Below are 13896 nucleotides of genomic sequence, written 5' to 3' on the forward strand. Positions count from 1 at the left end.
GTACTATCCTTGGGGTTCCTCCACCATTTATGTGGGAGCAGGTGATAGTTCAGGTGACACAGGGGGCTGTCGGCCATTTCTATATATCAGGGGCTCTGGCACTACCGGAAGCCGGGTCACCAACAGCCCAGGTACCTTGGAATCGGGCTCCAAGAAGCAGGTGGAGGCAGTCCCATCAGCCTCCCAAGTAACGAGAAGAAGTAGACAATTGAAGGGGGTTACTAAATTACCTGTATTTTTCTGGTTTTGCACTCATCCATATACCATTACGTGGTCTGTGATATATTTCAGTGTTCCATATGTCACGGACGTGGTTGTGGAACCACTCTGCCTCGGACCGCAGAAATCCTTGGCTGTGGGGCACATTTATAAAAGCTCCGAATATGGAGCTCCCCTATAATGTAACAGTTAGTTTGAAGTGTACAAAAGAAGTGAATACCAAGGTGTGAAGAAAAAGGATTACAATGAGAAATATACTTTCTATTTTAATTGTTCCAGTCTGTAAATGTATAACCACAACAGAAAACAGGAGACATTGAATAACTGTTGCACACCCAAGTAAAAAAAATACACTCTGCATGCAAGACCTTTCCCATCCACCCCCCAACAGAAAGGAGTACCCCTTGGAAGAAGGAAAAATCCCATGGTCATATTTTCATATTTACACTCCAGCCTGTCACAGATAATTTTCTGTATCTGACACTTTGCTGTGAACAAATATATGAGCCAAACATGATATACATATGCAGAAACTACCAAAATTAATAACATAACATTAAAAAAAGAAAATCCAATTGAATTCTTGGAAGTATATTCATTCATGTCTGTTTTTCAAAAGCAAATAATAAATATAGACCTGGAAGATAAAAAGAAAAAGGGCACACTAAGAAACACAAAGAGTAAGAAAAAATCTGAACAAGAAAAAACGCAAGAACATACAGTAAGCAAAAGTTTTATACCATGTAGGTCACAAATATTCATATCTAAAATAAAAATGAATGTCTATAAAAATGTCTAGTAATATGTCACCTGTAAAATCCTATTTATACCAAACTAACTCTTTAAGGGCCCGGATATTTTTTTTCTTGCTCTTTTGTCTTTATCCTTCTGCTCTTCCAAAAGCCATAACTTTTCAATTTTTCCATCAACAAGGTCATGACATGGCTTGATGTTTTGTGGGACAATTTGTAGTGTTGAAATACACCATTCGTTTTACTATATAAAGTACTAGAAACTAAAGAGGCAGATCTAAGTGGTGCAAATCCCTGAAGAAAATTAAAAACAAAAACAAACAGAAACACACCCCATGGGGCCTGTGAGTCGGGGGAGCCTGATGCCGGCGTTGGCACTGGGCTAGCTCCCCCCCATAGTCCACCATGATACTGTATGGAAGACTATGTGGTGCCCATAATACTGTATGGAAGACTATGTGGTGCCCATTATACTGTACTATACCTGTATTTCTTATCTGTGCATCAGGAATCATATCTGCACACTGACTCCTACGTGATGTCAGCGCGCGGCCTGTCACAGAGCAGAGCGCATGTAACAGCTGCAGCCGGTGGCCATTTTAACGACCACGCCGAATACAAAGCCATAAGACGACGCTGGGGAGCGCAGAAAGGTGAGAAGAATGCCCCTCCCTCTCGCCCCCTCAGTGACTGGGCAAGGTAGTGAACATAGGGGCCGACATAGGGGCCCATCTTAAAGTGGACACTGGGGTCTGGGATGGGGACATTAAAGGGAACCTGCCACCCCGTTTTTTCAGATTGAGATATAAATACTGTTAAATAGGGCCTGCGCTGTGCATTACTATAGTGTATGTAGTGTACCCTGATTCCCCACCTATGCTGAGAAATACATTACCAAAGTCGCCGTTTTCGCCTGTCAATCAGGCTGGTCTAGTCAGGTGGGCGTGGTGACATCGCTCTTTTCTTCCCCAGCTTTCCGTTGGTGGCGTAGTGGTGTGCGCATATCCAAGTTCCGAATTCCCTGCGCGCACGTGAAGACACAGCGCGCGATCTGCGCTGTCATCCCTTTCATCGGTGGGGGCGAGATGCAAACTCGGCTTTGGGAAAATGGCCGCCGTGATCTCTTGTGCGCACGCGCGGCATCCCGCGGCCATTTTCCTGAAGCCCCGTGCAGCAGAGCACTTCATCTGCGCACGCGCGGCCCCAGGAAGATGGCCGCCCCCACCGATGAAAGGGATGACAGCGCAGATCGCGCGCTGTGTCTTCACGTGCCCACAGTGGATTAGTCACCTCAACATGCGCACACCACTACGCCACCAACGTAAAGCTGAGGAAGAAACAGCGCTGTGAACACGCCCACCCGACCTGACCAGCCTGATTGACAGGCGAAAACGGCGACTTTGGTAATGTATTTCTCAGCATAGGTGGGGAATCAGGGTACACTACATACACTATAGTAACGCACAGCGCAGGCCCTATTTAACAGTATTTATATCTTAATCTGAAAAAACGGGGTGACAGGTTCCCTTTAAATAAAGGGGGCCCAGGATCTGGCACCTTAATAAATAAAGGTGTGACAATTCCTGTATGGAGGTCAGGATACATTATTGGTTTATGTTGGCAAGTGGGGACAAAATTACTGTATGGGCCAATCACGGGACGTTATTACGGCTGGAATTAAATTTACTTTTGATGATACAGTCTTCCATGGGGAAAATAAAAGGGGGGTCCTGTTACCTGTTACTGTGCAGGGGATTGCGCTCTGGAAGCGATCAGCCAAAGATAACTATCTTATATTTTGCAGGGGCCAGGCCTGGATGGAAGAAGTGATGTGGTCTGCACTGGATGAAGATGAAGGCCTTCAACTACAAACGTCACTGGTGAGTTGGTGTATTATCTGTACACTGACACTATATACTGTATACTGTATACAGAGCTAATGTGTATAATGGTCACCAGTGGTAATATTAGTGTTATTAGTATTGTGGTTTTTATTAATGATCAGAATTGCAGTATTATGTGATGGTGATATGGTCATGGTGTGGTGGTATTTCTCTCCTGTATATGGTATTATTCGGTCACTATGTGGTCTGGTCATGATTTGACTATTAATCCTGTTTGTGGTATTATTCAGTCACTATGTGGTGGTAATATGTAGTCTGGTCAAGGTGTGGGGGTATTTGTTCCTTGTATGTGGTATTATTCAGTTACTATGTGGTGGTAATATGTCACAGGTAACAGGTCACAGTGTGACAGTATTCATTCCTTGTATGTGGTATTACTTGATCATTGTGATAATATGTAGTCTGGTCACGGTGTGTTCCTTGTATGTGGTATTATTGGTTTTGGTATAGGGGATTGTGTTGTGTATGGAGGTCACTTGCTCTCTCCGATTTCAATAAGGAGAAGATTATTGATTTCCAATAGATTAAATACATGGACGTTTAACCCCTCCCTGTGCTGTGAATATTACACAGCAGCAAATATGCACTTACAGGGGTTCTACGGTGAAAACAAGTACCGTCATTACTCGAGTATAAGCCGACTCGAGTATAAGCCAACCCCCCTAATTTGGCCACAAAAAACTGGGAAAACTTATTGACTCGAGTATAAGCCTAGGGTAGGAAATGGAGCAGCTACCGGTGAATTTCAAAAATGAAAATAGATGCTCCATACTGTTCATTATTGCCCCATAAGATGCTCCATATAAAGCTGTGCCACATATAATGCTGCTTACCGTTCATCATTGCCCCATAGATGCTCTGTATAAAGCTGTGCCACATATAATGCTCCATATTGTTCATTATTGCCCCATAGATGCTCCATATAAAGCTGTGCCATATATAATGCTCCATACTGTTCATTATTGCCCCATAGATGCTCCATATAAAGCTGTGCCACATATAATGCTCCATATTGTTCATTATTGCCCCATAGATTCTCCATATAAAGCTGTGCCATATATAATGCTCCATACTGTTCATTAATGCCCCATAGATGTGCCATATAAAGCTGTGCCATATAGTGCTCTGCACCGTTCATTATTGCCCCATAGATGTGCCATAGAAAGCTCTGCCATATAGTGCTCTGCACTGTTCATTATTGCCCCATAGAAAGCCGTGCCATATAGTGCTCTGCACCGTTCATTATTGCCCCATAGATGTGCAATAGAAAGCTGTGCTACCGGTATATATAATGCTGCAGCTGCTGCAATAAAAAAAAAAAATGCCATACTCACCTCTCTTGCTTGCAGCTCCTCAGCGTCCCGTCGTCTCTCCGCACTGACTGTTCAGGCAGAGGGCAGCGCGCACACTATATGCGTCATCGCGCCCTCTGACCTGCACAGTCAGAGCCAGAGGACGGGAAGATGGAGCGGCGCCCGGCGTGTGGAACGCGGACAGGTGAATATGTGATACTTACCTGCTCCCGGCGTCCCGCTCCTTCTCCCGGACAGCTGGTCTCCGGGTGCCGCAGCCTCTTCCTCTATCAGCGGTCACCGTTACCGCTCATTAGAGAAATGAATATGCGGCTCCACCTCTATGGGAGTGGAGTCCATATTTATTTCTTTAATGAGCGGTCCCACGTGACCGCTGAACAGGGGAAGAGCTGCGGCACCCGAAGACCGTGGGACTGCAGGGACAGCGCCAGGAGCCCTGGGAGCAGGTAAGTATGCCTCAGCCCTCTCTCCCCCTCACCCGCCGACCATGACTCGAGTATAAGCTGAGAGGGGCACTTTCAGCTTAAAAATTTGGGCTGAAAATCTCGGCTTATACTAGAGTATATACGGTAATCACCCATCTTAAGGTCATGTTCACACATTCTGTACTTGGTCAGTATTTTACATCAGCATTTGTAAGCCAAAACCAGAAAGTGTGTGATAAATTCAGAAGTGGTGAAATGTTTCTAATATACTTTTCCTCTGGTTATTCCACTCCACAAATACGGATGTAAAATATTGACCAAATACTGTACGTGTAAACGTGGCCAAAGATTAAGTGATTAAGTTATAGATTGGTGGGTGTCCGACTGCAGGAACCTGCAACAATCTGCAGAATGTGAACTCTTAGGCTATGTGCACACGTTCAGGATTTCTTGCAGAAATTTCCAGTGCAAAACCAGACATTTTCTGCAAGAAATCCGTATGCGTTTTTTTGCGGATTTTTCCGGAGGTTCCCAATACAATAATATAGTGGAAAATCCGTAAAAAATCCACAAAATTAATGAACATGCTGTGTTTTTTACCGCTTCATGCATCATGTGCACAAAAATTGCGGAATGCATTCTAATTGATGGGATGCATAATGTATGCGTTTTTTCGCGCTTTTGTAGCAAAAAAAGGCGAAAAAAACGCAAAAAATCTGCAACGTGTGCACACAGCCTTAATGTGCAATTCGACCACTAATCCATTCATTCCCTGAGGGGCTGTACTTTGCTTTTCCTGGAAGCCCCCAAATAGGATGAATGGAGAAGCGGTCAGACATCCCACCTGTTGCTCTATTTTAAAATGGGAATAAGTGTCCTGTCAGGTATAAAAGTTCATAGTACATGAAAAAAACCTTAAAATCCACAATTTTATTTGATATATTTTTTTTTTGCCTTCGTAAAGGGATTTTTCTCATTTTGTCAGCAATAAAAGTTCCCCAATTTTCCGATTGGTGCAGTTTCCAATGGTAGAATTCCATCGATCAATAAGTTATCACCTTCCTAACCCGTGGCTCGGTGATCACTTGTTTTCATCAAAGAACCACCTGTACTGCAAACTACCATAACTGTACATCCCAGTTATGGTAGCGCAGAGTAGATGTGCAGGAGACGCCTGTGTTTTACAGTCGATGCTCCAGTACAGCTCTGGCAAAAATTAAGAGACCACTGCACAGTTTTATAAAAACCAGCTTCTCTACATGTCTGACAGCCATTGCATTCCAGTGTCAGTTTAATTCCAACCAGAGTACACCTCATTCTACTTAATGTGCTTCTGATTAGGTGATCACCTGAACCAAATCTTATTTAACGAAGGAAAGTCTAAAAAACACTGCTGTGGTGTTCACAATCCTCTTGCAATAAGACAAGCTGGATTGGAAAACAAGTGCTAGTAATATCCCAAAAGTAATAGGAATGAAAAAATAACTTTTAACCATGCCCAAGGAGTTGTAAAGAAAAGTCTTGAGTGAGGAAAAGAAGGGCTCAATTCTGGCTTTACTAGAAGAGGGACACAGTGGACACAGTGAGCGTCATGTTGCCTCCATCCTTAAAATTTTTATGACGTCAGTCCATTACAACGAGGTCAAGCAGCAGACATTGGGGACAACAAAGCTACAGATCGGCAGAGGGCGAAATCGACTCTCCACTGACCGGGATAACCGTCATCTTATTCAAATGTCACTCAGCAACCGCAGGATGACATCAGGTGACCTACAAAGGGAATGGCAAATGGCAGCAGGGGTGAAGTGCACGGCAAGAACAGTTTGTAACAGGCTCCTAGAGGCAGGACTCAAGTCATGTCAAGCTAGAAAAAAGCCTTTCATCAAAGAGAAGCAAAGAAGAGCCAAGCTGAAGTTTGCTAAAGACCATAAGGATTGGACCATAGAGGACTGGAGTAAGGTAGTCTTCCATGATGAGTCTAATTTTCAGCTTTGCCCAATAACTGGTTGTCTATTGGTTAGATGGAGACCTGGAGAGGCGTACAAGCCAGTGTCTTGCACCCACTGTGAAATTTGATGGAGGATCAGTGATGATCTGGTGATGCTTCAGCAAGGCTGGAATTGGGCAGGATAATCTTTGTGAAGGATGTATGAATCAAGCAGCATACAAGGATATCCTGGCAAAACAGTTGATTCCTTCTGCTCAGGCAATGTTCCCCAACTCTGAGGACTGGTTTTTCCAGCAGGACAATGCGCCATGCCATACAGCTAAATCAATCAAGGTGTAGATGAAGGACCACCACATTAAATCCCTGTCATGGGCAGCCCAATCTCCAGACCTGAACCCCATTGAAACCCTCTGGAATGTAATCAAGAGGAAAATGGATAATCACAAGCCATCAAACAAAGAAGAACTGCTTAAATTTTTGTACCAGGAGTGGGATAAGGTCACCCAAAAGCAGTGTGAAAGACTGATGGAAAGCATGCCAAGACGCATGAAAGCTGTGATTAAAAATCATGGTTATTCCACAGAATATAGATTTCTGAACTCTTCCTGAGTTAAAACATTAGTATTGTTGCTTATAAATGATTATGAACTTGTTTTTCCTATTTGAGGTCTGCAAGCAATGCATTTTTTTGTTATTTTGACCATTTCTCGTTTTCTGAAAATAAATACAAAATTTAATGCTTGAAAATTCAGAGACATGTTGTCAGTAGTTTATAGAATAAAAGAGCAATTTACATTTTACTCAAAAAAATACATATAAAAAAAATACCTATAAAGCGAAAAATCAGACAAACTGAAAATTTTGCAGTGGTCTCTTAATTTTTGCCAGAGCTGTAAATCTGGGATACCAGCTAACATATATTTGCATCTTGCTGTAGGATGGGCCCCAGACACCCCAGTCCGACCCTGTGTGCAGGAGCCTCCTGTGTTTTATAGTCGACGCTCCACTATATCGGGGTTAACGGCTAACAGATATTTGCATATAGCTGTAGTGTCAATTCCCCCTGTGGACCCCAGACACCCCAGTCCAACCCTGGCACAGCTCCTACTACACACATGTCGCAGTGACCTACGACAAAAATGTTCATCACAGGTTAAGGGGTTATAGAAATGTAACATTATTCTCATGACCTATACTGTCCAAGACACAGTTACACATTAATGAAAATAAAAACAACTTACTTGTAGCATCCCATTCAGATTTGCTTAATGTACCCTTAAAAAAGAAAAAAAAAAATGTTATAGACACCGTTATAGAGTGGGGGTGTCTCTATTCTTTAGAAGAGTAAGAAAAAAAAAATACCTACCAGCGGCAGCTTGGCATTGCCACTTTCCTTCACGATTCTAACATGTTCATAATCCGCTTCATCATTTGAAACTAAACTGGAGTTCGGAGCAGGAGGATATTGCTGAAATAAGGAGACATGACATTTTGTTATTCCTAATCCTAGATGCCGGTATCTATCACATAAGGATGCACAAAATTGTAAGAAAGCAGAAGAAGTGAAATATAATTTGCTATGCACGTCCGATTTTGGTTGCATTGTTTAATTAAACTCGGCACGTTTTAGAATTTCTTTTTCACGCGCCCTTTTTCCAAGACTAAGCTGCATAAATCGCACCCTTTATGTATAGTCTGGAGATCATACTGGTTCTACATGTGGAGACCAGGCAAGTGTGGTGCCTTACTGGCAATGCTCCATGGGAGAAAACTATGCAAACTAGCTCTCATATAAACAATTTTTCTTGCAAGCACCACCTAGAAAAGATATATACCCTATAAATCAAGGAATTGCAACACCAACAGAAATAAATGGCAAGTCACAAACTCAACTATTCAAGATCCGTATCCGGACTCTGACTTACAGGGTCACCATCTCTCCCAGGGGGTACTTGCCAGATAAATTCTTTTGCTCTACGAGCGTTCCATTGTATAGTTCAGGGGTGACATATCCAATTCCCAACTACGCTTACAATTTGTAGAAAGGAGAAAACAGCAGATTTCCGCCATGCATGAAACCAATGTGCATTTCCAGTGCAGGCTTGTGTGATTTATTTGAACCTGCTCTACATCCTTCAATTTCAGTGCTAGCCGGACAGCACACAACATGTTCAAACCCTATCTGACATCTGTCATATGTGCAGATGTCTGGTGGGCACCCCCTTAATGGTGGATGTGGTGGGAGCCAACCGTTTTACCTCTTCGATTTCCAATCCACAGATCCCCATTTGAACATATCCTAAACCATGCTGAAGGAAGACTTTTTTTTTAATCAATTCATAAAAAAAAGGTAAAAATCTTAGACCAGTGTGGCTGTTCCTTCCAACAAGATTAGTTCTGCTTTCGCATTGTGAAGAATGAAGCAAAATTGAATGACAAAATTAGAATGTATGCAAAGCGCAGTGGAATATGATGGCGCCATATGAGCAATGCATAATTAATAAATGAGAAAAACCTGCAGAGTAACCGCTCACCCAAAAAAAAAATGTTGGCAGACATGGAACAAGTCAGTTTCTTATACAAGTAACTAACAAAAGCCCGTGAAGCTAAAACCAGAATTGATGGTTTTCTGTAGCCTTCAAATTGGGTGACTACAGTTAGTTGAGGGACGCATGGATTCCTCACAGTATCAGCAGATTCTTGACAATAATGTTCATGAATCAGTGACAAAGTTGACATTACGCAGGGAAAGGATCTTTCAGCAAGACAATGATCCAAAATACTGCTCCAAATCTACTCAGGCATTCATGCAGAGGAAAAATTACACTGTTCGGGAATGGCCATCTCAGTCCCCAGACCTGAATATCATTGAACATCTGTAGGATCATTTGAAGAGGGCTGTCCATGCTCGGCAACCATCAAACTTAACTGAACTGGAATTGTTTTGTAAAGAGGAATGGTCAAAAATACCTTCATCCAGGAACTCATTAAAAGCTACAGGAAGCAATTAGAGGCTGTTATTTTTGCAAAAGGAGGATCTACTAAATATTAATGTCACTTTTCTGGTGAGGTGCCCATACTTATGCACCTGTCAATTTTTGTTTGAATGCAGATTGCACATTTTGTGTTAGTACAATAAACCTCATTTCAAGGCAGAAACATTACTGTGTCCAACAGTTATTAGATATATAAAACTGAAATAGCTGTTGCAAAAAAAACAACAATTTTTATAAAACATTAAGCTTAAGATTAATAGGGGTGCCCAAATCTTTTCACATAACTGTATATCGTAAACGCCAATTGCACAGTTATAGAATGTAGAACAGGAATCTAGACGTGTGAACGCTAATCTGTCACCAGGTTTTTGCTACCTCTTCCAAGAGAAGGGATGCATGACGTGGGATGCGGGTTTGCATATTTTAGCCAAAATATCTACCAATACCTTCTACATTCTATAGATCCTTTTCATCTTTCATTAGTGCTCATTTTTCATCTTTTGCAGGGTGCAGCTAGGCCCTATACTGTTGATTTGGTGAAATGGCGTGTCACTACAAAGACACCCAAAAAGTGACATACCGTATATACTTGAGTATAAGCCGACCAGAGTATAAGCTGACCCCCCCCCCCCCCCTTCCCTAATTTTGCCACAAAAAATTGGGAAACCTTAATGACTCGAGTATAAGCCTAGGGTGGGAAATGCAGCAGCTACCGGTAAATGTCAAAAGTAAAAATAGATACCAATAAAAGTAAAATTAATTGAGACATCAGTAGGTTAAAGGGAACCTGTCACCCACAAAATCGATGGTGAGGTAAGCTCACCGTCATCAGGGGCTTATCTACAGCATTCAGTAATGCTGTAGATAAGCCCCCGATGTAACCTGAAAAAGGATAAAAAGAGGTTAGATTATATTCACCCAGGGGCGGTCCCGCTGCTGTCTGGTCAAATGGGTGTCTCAGGTCCGCTCCGGCGCCTATCTTCATTCCATGACGTCCTCTTCTGGTCTTCACGCTGCGGCTCCGGCGCAGGCGTACTTTATCTGCCCTGTTGAGGGCAGAGCAAAGTACTGCAGTGGGCAGGTGCTGGGCCTCTCTGACCTTTCCTCTGCCCTCAACAGGGCAGACAAAGTACGCCTGTGCCGGACCTGCAGCATGAATAAGAAGAGGACGTCATGGAATGAAGATGGGAGACGCTGTTCCGGACCTGAGACACCCATCGGGAGCAGCACCGCCCCTGGGTGAGTATAATCTAACCTCTTTTTCTCCTCTTTCAGGTAACATCGGCAGCTTATCAACAGCATTACAGAATGCTGTAGATAAGCCCCTGATGACAGTGAGCTTACCTCAACATCGATTTTGAGGGTGACAGGTTCCCTTTAAGTGTTTTTGAATATCCATATTGAATCAGGAGCCCCATATAATGCTCCATAAAGTTTATGATGGGCCCCATAAGATGCTCCATATTAAAATATGCCCCATACAATCCTGCATAAAGGTTAATGATGGCCCCATAAGATGCTCCATAGACACATTTGCCCAATATAATGCTGCACAAATGCGGACTATGGCCCCATAAGATGCTCCATAAAGATATTTGCCCCATATAGTGCTGCACAAACGTTATGGCCCCGTAGATGCTTCATACAAACAATTGCCCCATATAGTGCTGCACAAACGTTATGGCATCATAGATGCTCCATACAGACACTTGCCCCATTTGCTGTTGCTGCGATAAAAAAAATAAATCACATACTCACCTCTCCATCGCTCAGGCCCCCGGCACTTTCAATAGTCACCTGCTCCTTGTTCCGGCGCCACTCCATCTTCAGCACTGACGTTCAGGCAGAGGGCGCGCACTAACCACGTCACCGCGCCCTCTGACCTGAGCATCACTGCTGAAGACAGAGCAGCGCCCGGAACAGGGAGCAGGTGACTATCGCGCAGCGCTCCCCCTCCCCGTTATACTCACCTACTCCTGGCGCTGTCCCTGCAGGTCGCTGGCTTCCCCGACATCGCAGCTTCATGCTGTACTGGGCGGTCACCGTTACCGCTCATTACAGTAATGAATATGCGGCTCCACCTCTATGGGAGGTGGAGCCGCATATTCATTACTGTAATGAGCGGTACCATGTGACCGCTCAGTACAGGAAGAAGCTGCCGGCGCCGGGGAAGCCAGGGACCTGCAGGGACCGCGCCAGGAGTAGGTGAGTATAATTAGACAGCCCCCGCTCCCCCTCACCTGCCGACCCCTGGGTATGACTCGAGTATAAGCCGAGAGGGGCACTTTCAGCCCAAAAAAGTGGGCTGAAAATCTCGGCTTATACTCGAGTATATACGGTAACTAGAATCTGGCCCTCTGCCTCTACATCATGCTGCTCTCAAACGGGGCAGCAAAAATCTGGTGATAGATTCCCTTTAAGGTGAAGAAACTGCTGTTCAAGCAAATGACAGTGTGTACACAGAGGAAAATTAATGAATACCTTTGGAGAAGGTTTAAATGGTTTACTGAAAAAAAAATTACAAATTGATGCAGTGTGTGTATTTGCATCCGTAAGAATCAATGTAATTATGGTATACTCGGGTTACAGTCATTAAATAGCATTTACACGGGTAACGCCATTGCCTTCATAATTAATTGTCTGCAGCAGCAAATATGCAGATTATGGCCAGGGCTTGCCTTTTCTTGCCAAGCAGAAACGTGGAAATTAATGAGGAAGATTTTCTTCTTCAGTGAATATTCCTGGGACTTTCATGTGAATTTTTCACATTTTACTTTACAAATCTAACGACACACAGAATATGACAGACAACAAATTCCTCAGTCACCATAACAAATTACCTCCAGTGCCAGCATTTTTCTCAGCAACATTTTCTGTTCATCATTTTTGACCTTCTCTTCAAAAAATTCTTTAAAAGTTCTCTTGTAAATTAATTTCATTTTATATTTCTTGGCCATTCTGCAAAAATAAGTAGATGTGTTATTTCCGCCCACGCTCTCTACCCACTAATCCATCATGACCCTGGTCTCATTTTCTGCCCTAAACAAAGAAACAAAACTTTGGAATAAGCACAGCGACACCTTGTGGACAGACGCAAAACTACAATCATATCTTCAGGTCAATCTCTGACATTCTGGGAACATTTTTCTAAAAAATAAAATAATAATAATAACATGAACCAATGACTTAATGGATTTCTGCCAAAAACAATAATATATTGCACTTTTATAGAAAGTCAATTTTCTAGAAAGGTTTAAAGCATTTGAATATGAAAATGACACAATCAGGATAAACTTAGATAATGGGGGAAAATTCCATATAACCCTTGTACACCTTGAGAATTTAGAGAAGATTTTTATGCACAAAAAATAGTGTTAGCAGCAAAAAACTGCGTAAAATAAGCACCTTTTTAAAGCATTTTTACTTGTGTTTTTCTCATTTATTTGAATGGGTGAAAAACACTGTAAAAACACAAAAAATTGAAATGCTGCAGATTTGGAAAAAAAAAACCACTGAGGAATTTAATTATTAAGTGGAGCGTTCTTCACCCTTGGAAAATGTAAAAAAAAAAATGAAAATAAAATTAAAAAATGGCAAAAAAATCAGGTGTTTTAGTTTTAACAGTTATATTAAAATTTTGATGAGGAGTAACCAATTATGTGTAGGTTTTTATTTGATCAAATAAAACATTGTGTAGGAAAAGGTTTTCCTTTATCACAAAGTTTTCTTACCAAAATATTAAGAAACAAAAAAACTTTTGAACAGCCGAATCACGGTTCGGTTGTGCTTCCTGTGTCTGTGCTGACATCCGATCAAGTGATCGGCACAGCACAGTGATGACCTCACTGTGTGCCCAGGTCACATGATCCGATGCCTGGGAAACAGGAAGCACAACCGAGGAGCAGTGAGCAGGGAGCCATCATCAGAGGGTGAGTTAAGTGTTTGTTATTTTATCATGTGTCTGCCAGCAGCACGGGGGGGGGGGGGCCGGAGGGGCATATTGTGACCCAGGGGGGCATGTGTCTGCCAGCAGCACAGGGGGGCATATTGTGACCCAGGGGGGCATGTGTCTGCCAGCAGCACAGGGGGGCATATAGTTACCCAGGGGGGCATGCGTCTGCCAGCAGCACAGGGGGGGCAATGGTAACCAGGGGGGCATGTGCCTGACAGCAGCACAGGGGGGCATGTGCCAGCACAAGGATGGGGGTTATATAGATACCAGGATGAGGGACATATGATTTGTAAGACGGACACTGGTATTATAAGACAGACCCCCATTTAACATAAAAAAATATTTTTGTCTCTTTTTCTTCACCAAATTTGGGGGTGCGTCTTATAA

The 13896-nt window shown here is 42.9% G+C and overlaps 1 protein-coding gene across 1 annotated transcript in view; it reads right to left on the minus strand.

The window, feature by feature from the left end:
- Positions 1–472: 472 nt before the first annotated feature.
- Positions 473–13896, minus strand: part of RNMT (RNA guanine-7 methyltransferase) — a 61090-nt gene continuing 47666 nt past the window's right edge. The window contains exons 8-11 of the mRNA XM_069731001.1: positions 12398–12515; positions 7928–8029; positions 7803–7836; positions 473–856 (exon numbers count right to left, since the gene is read on the minus strand). Of these exons, the coding sequence (XP_069587102.1) occupies positions 819–856; positions 7803–7836; positions 7928–8029; positions 12398–12515 (292 nt within the window). The 3' untranslated portion in view covers positions 473–818. The remainder of the gene's footprint in view (positions 857–7802; positions 7837–7927; positions 8030–12397; positions 12516–13896) is intronic.

This window comes from Ranitomeya imitator, chromosome 6 (genome assembly GCF_032444005.1).
Source record: "Ranitomeya imitator isolate aRanImi1 chromosome 6, aRanImi1.pri, whole genome shotgun sequence".
NCBI lineage: Eukaryota > Metazoa > Chordata > Amphibia > Anura > Dendrobatidae > Ranitomeya > Ranitomeya imitator.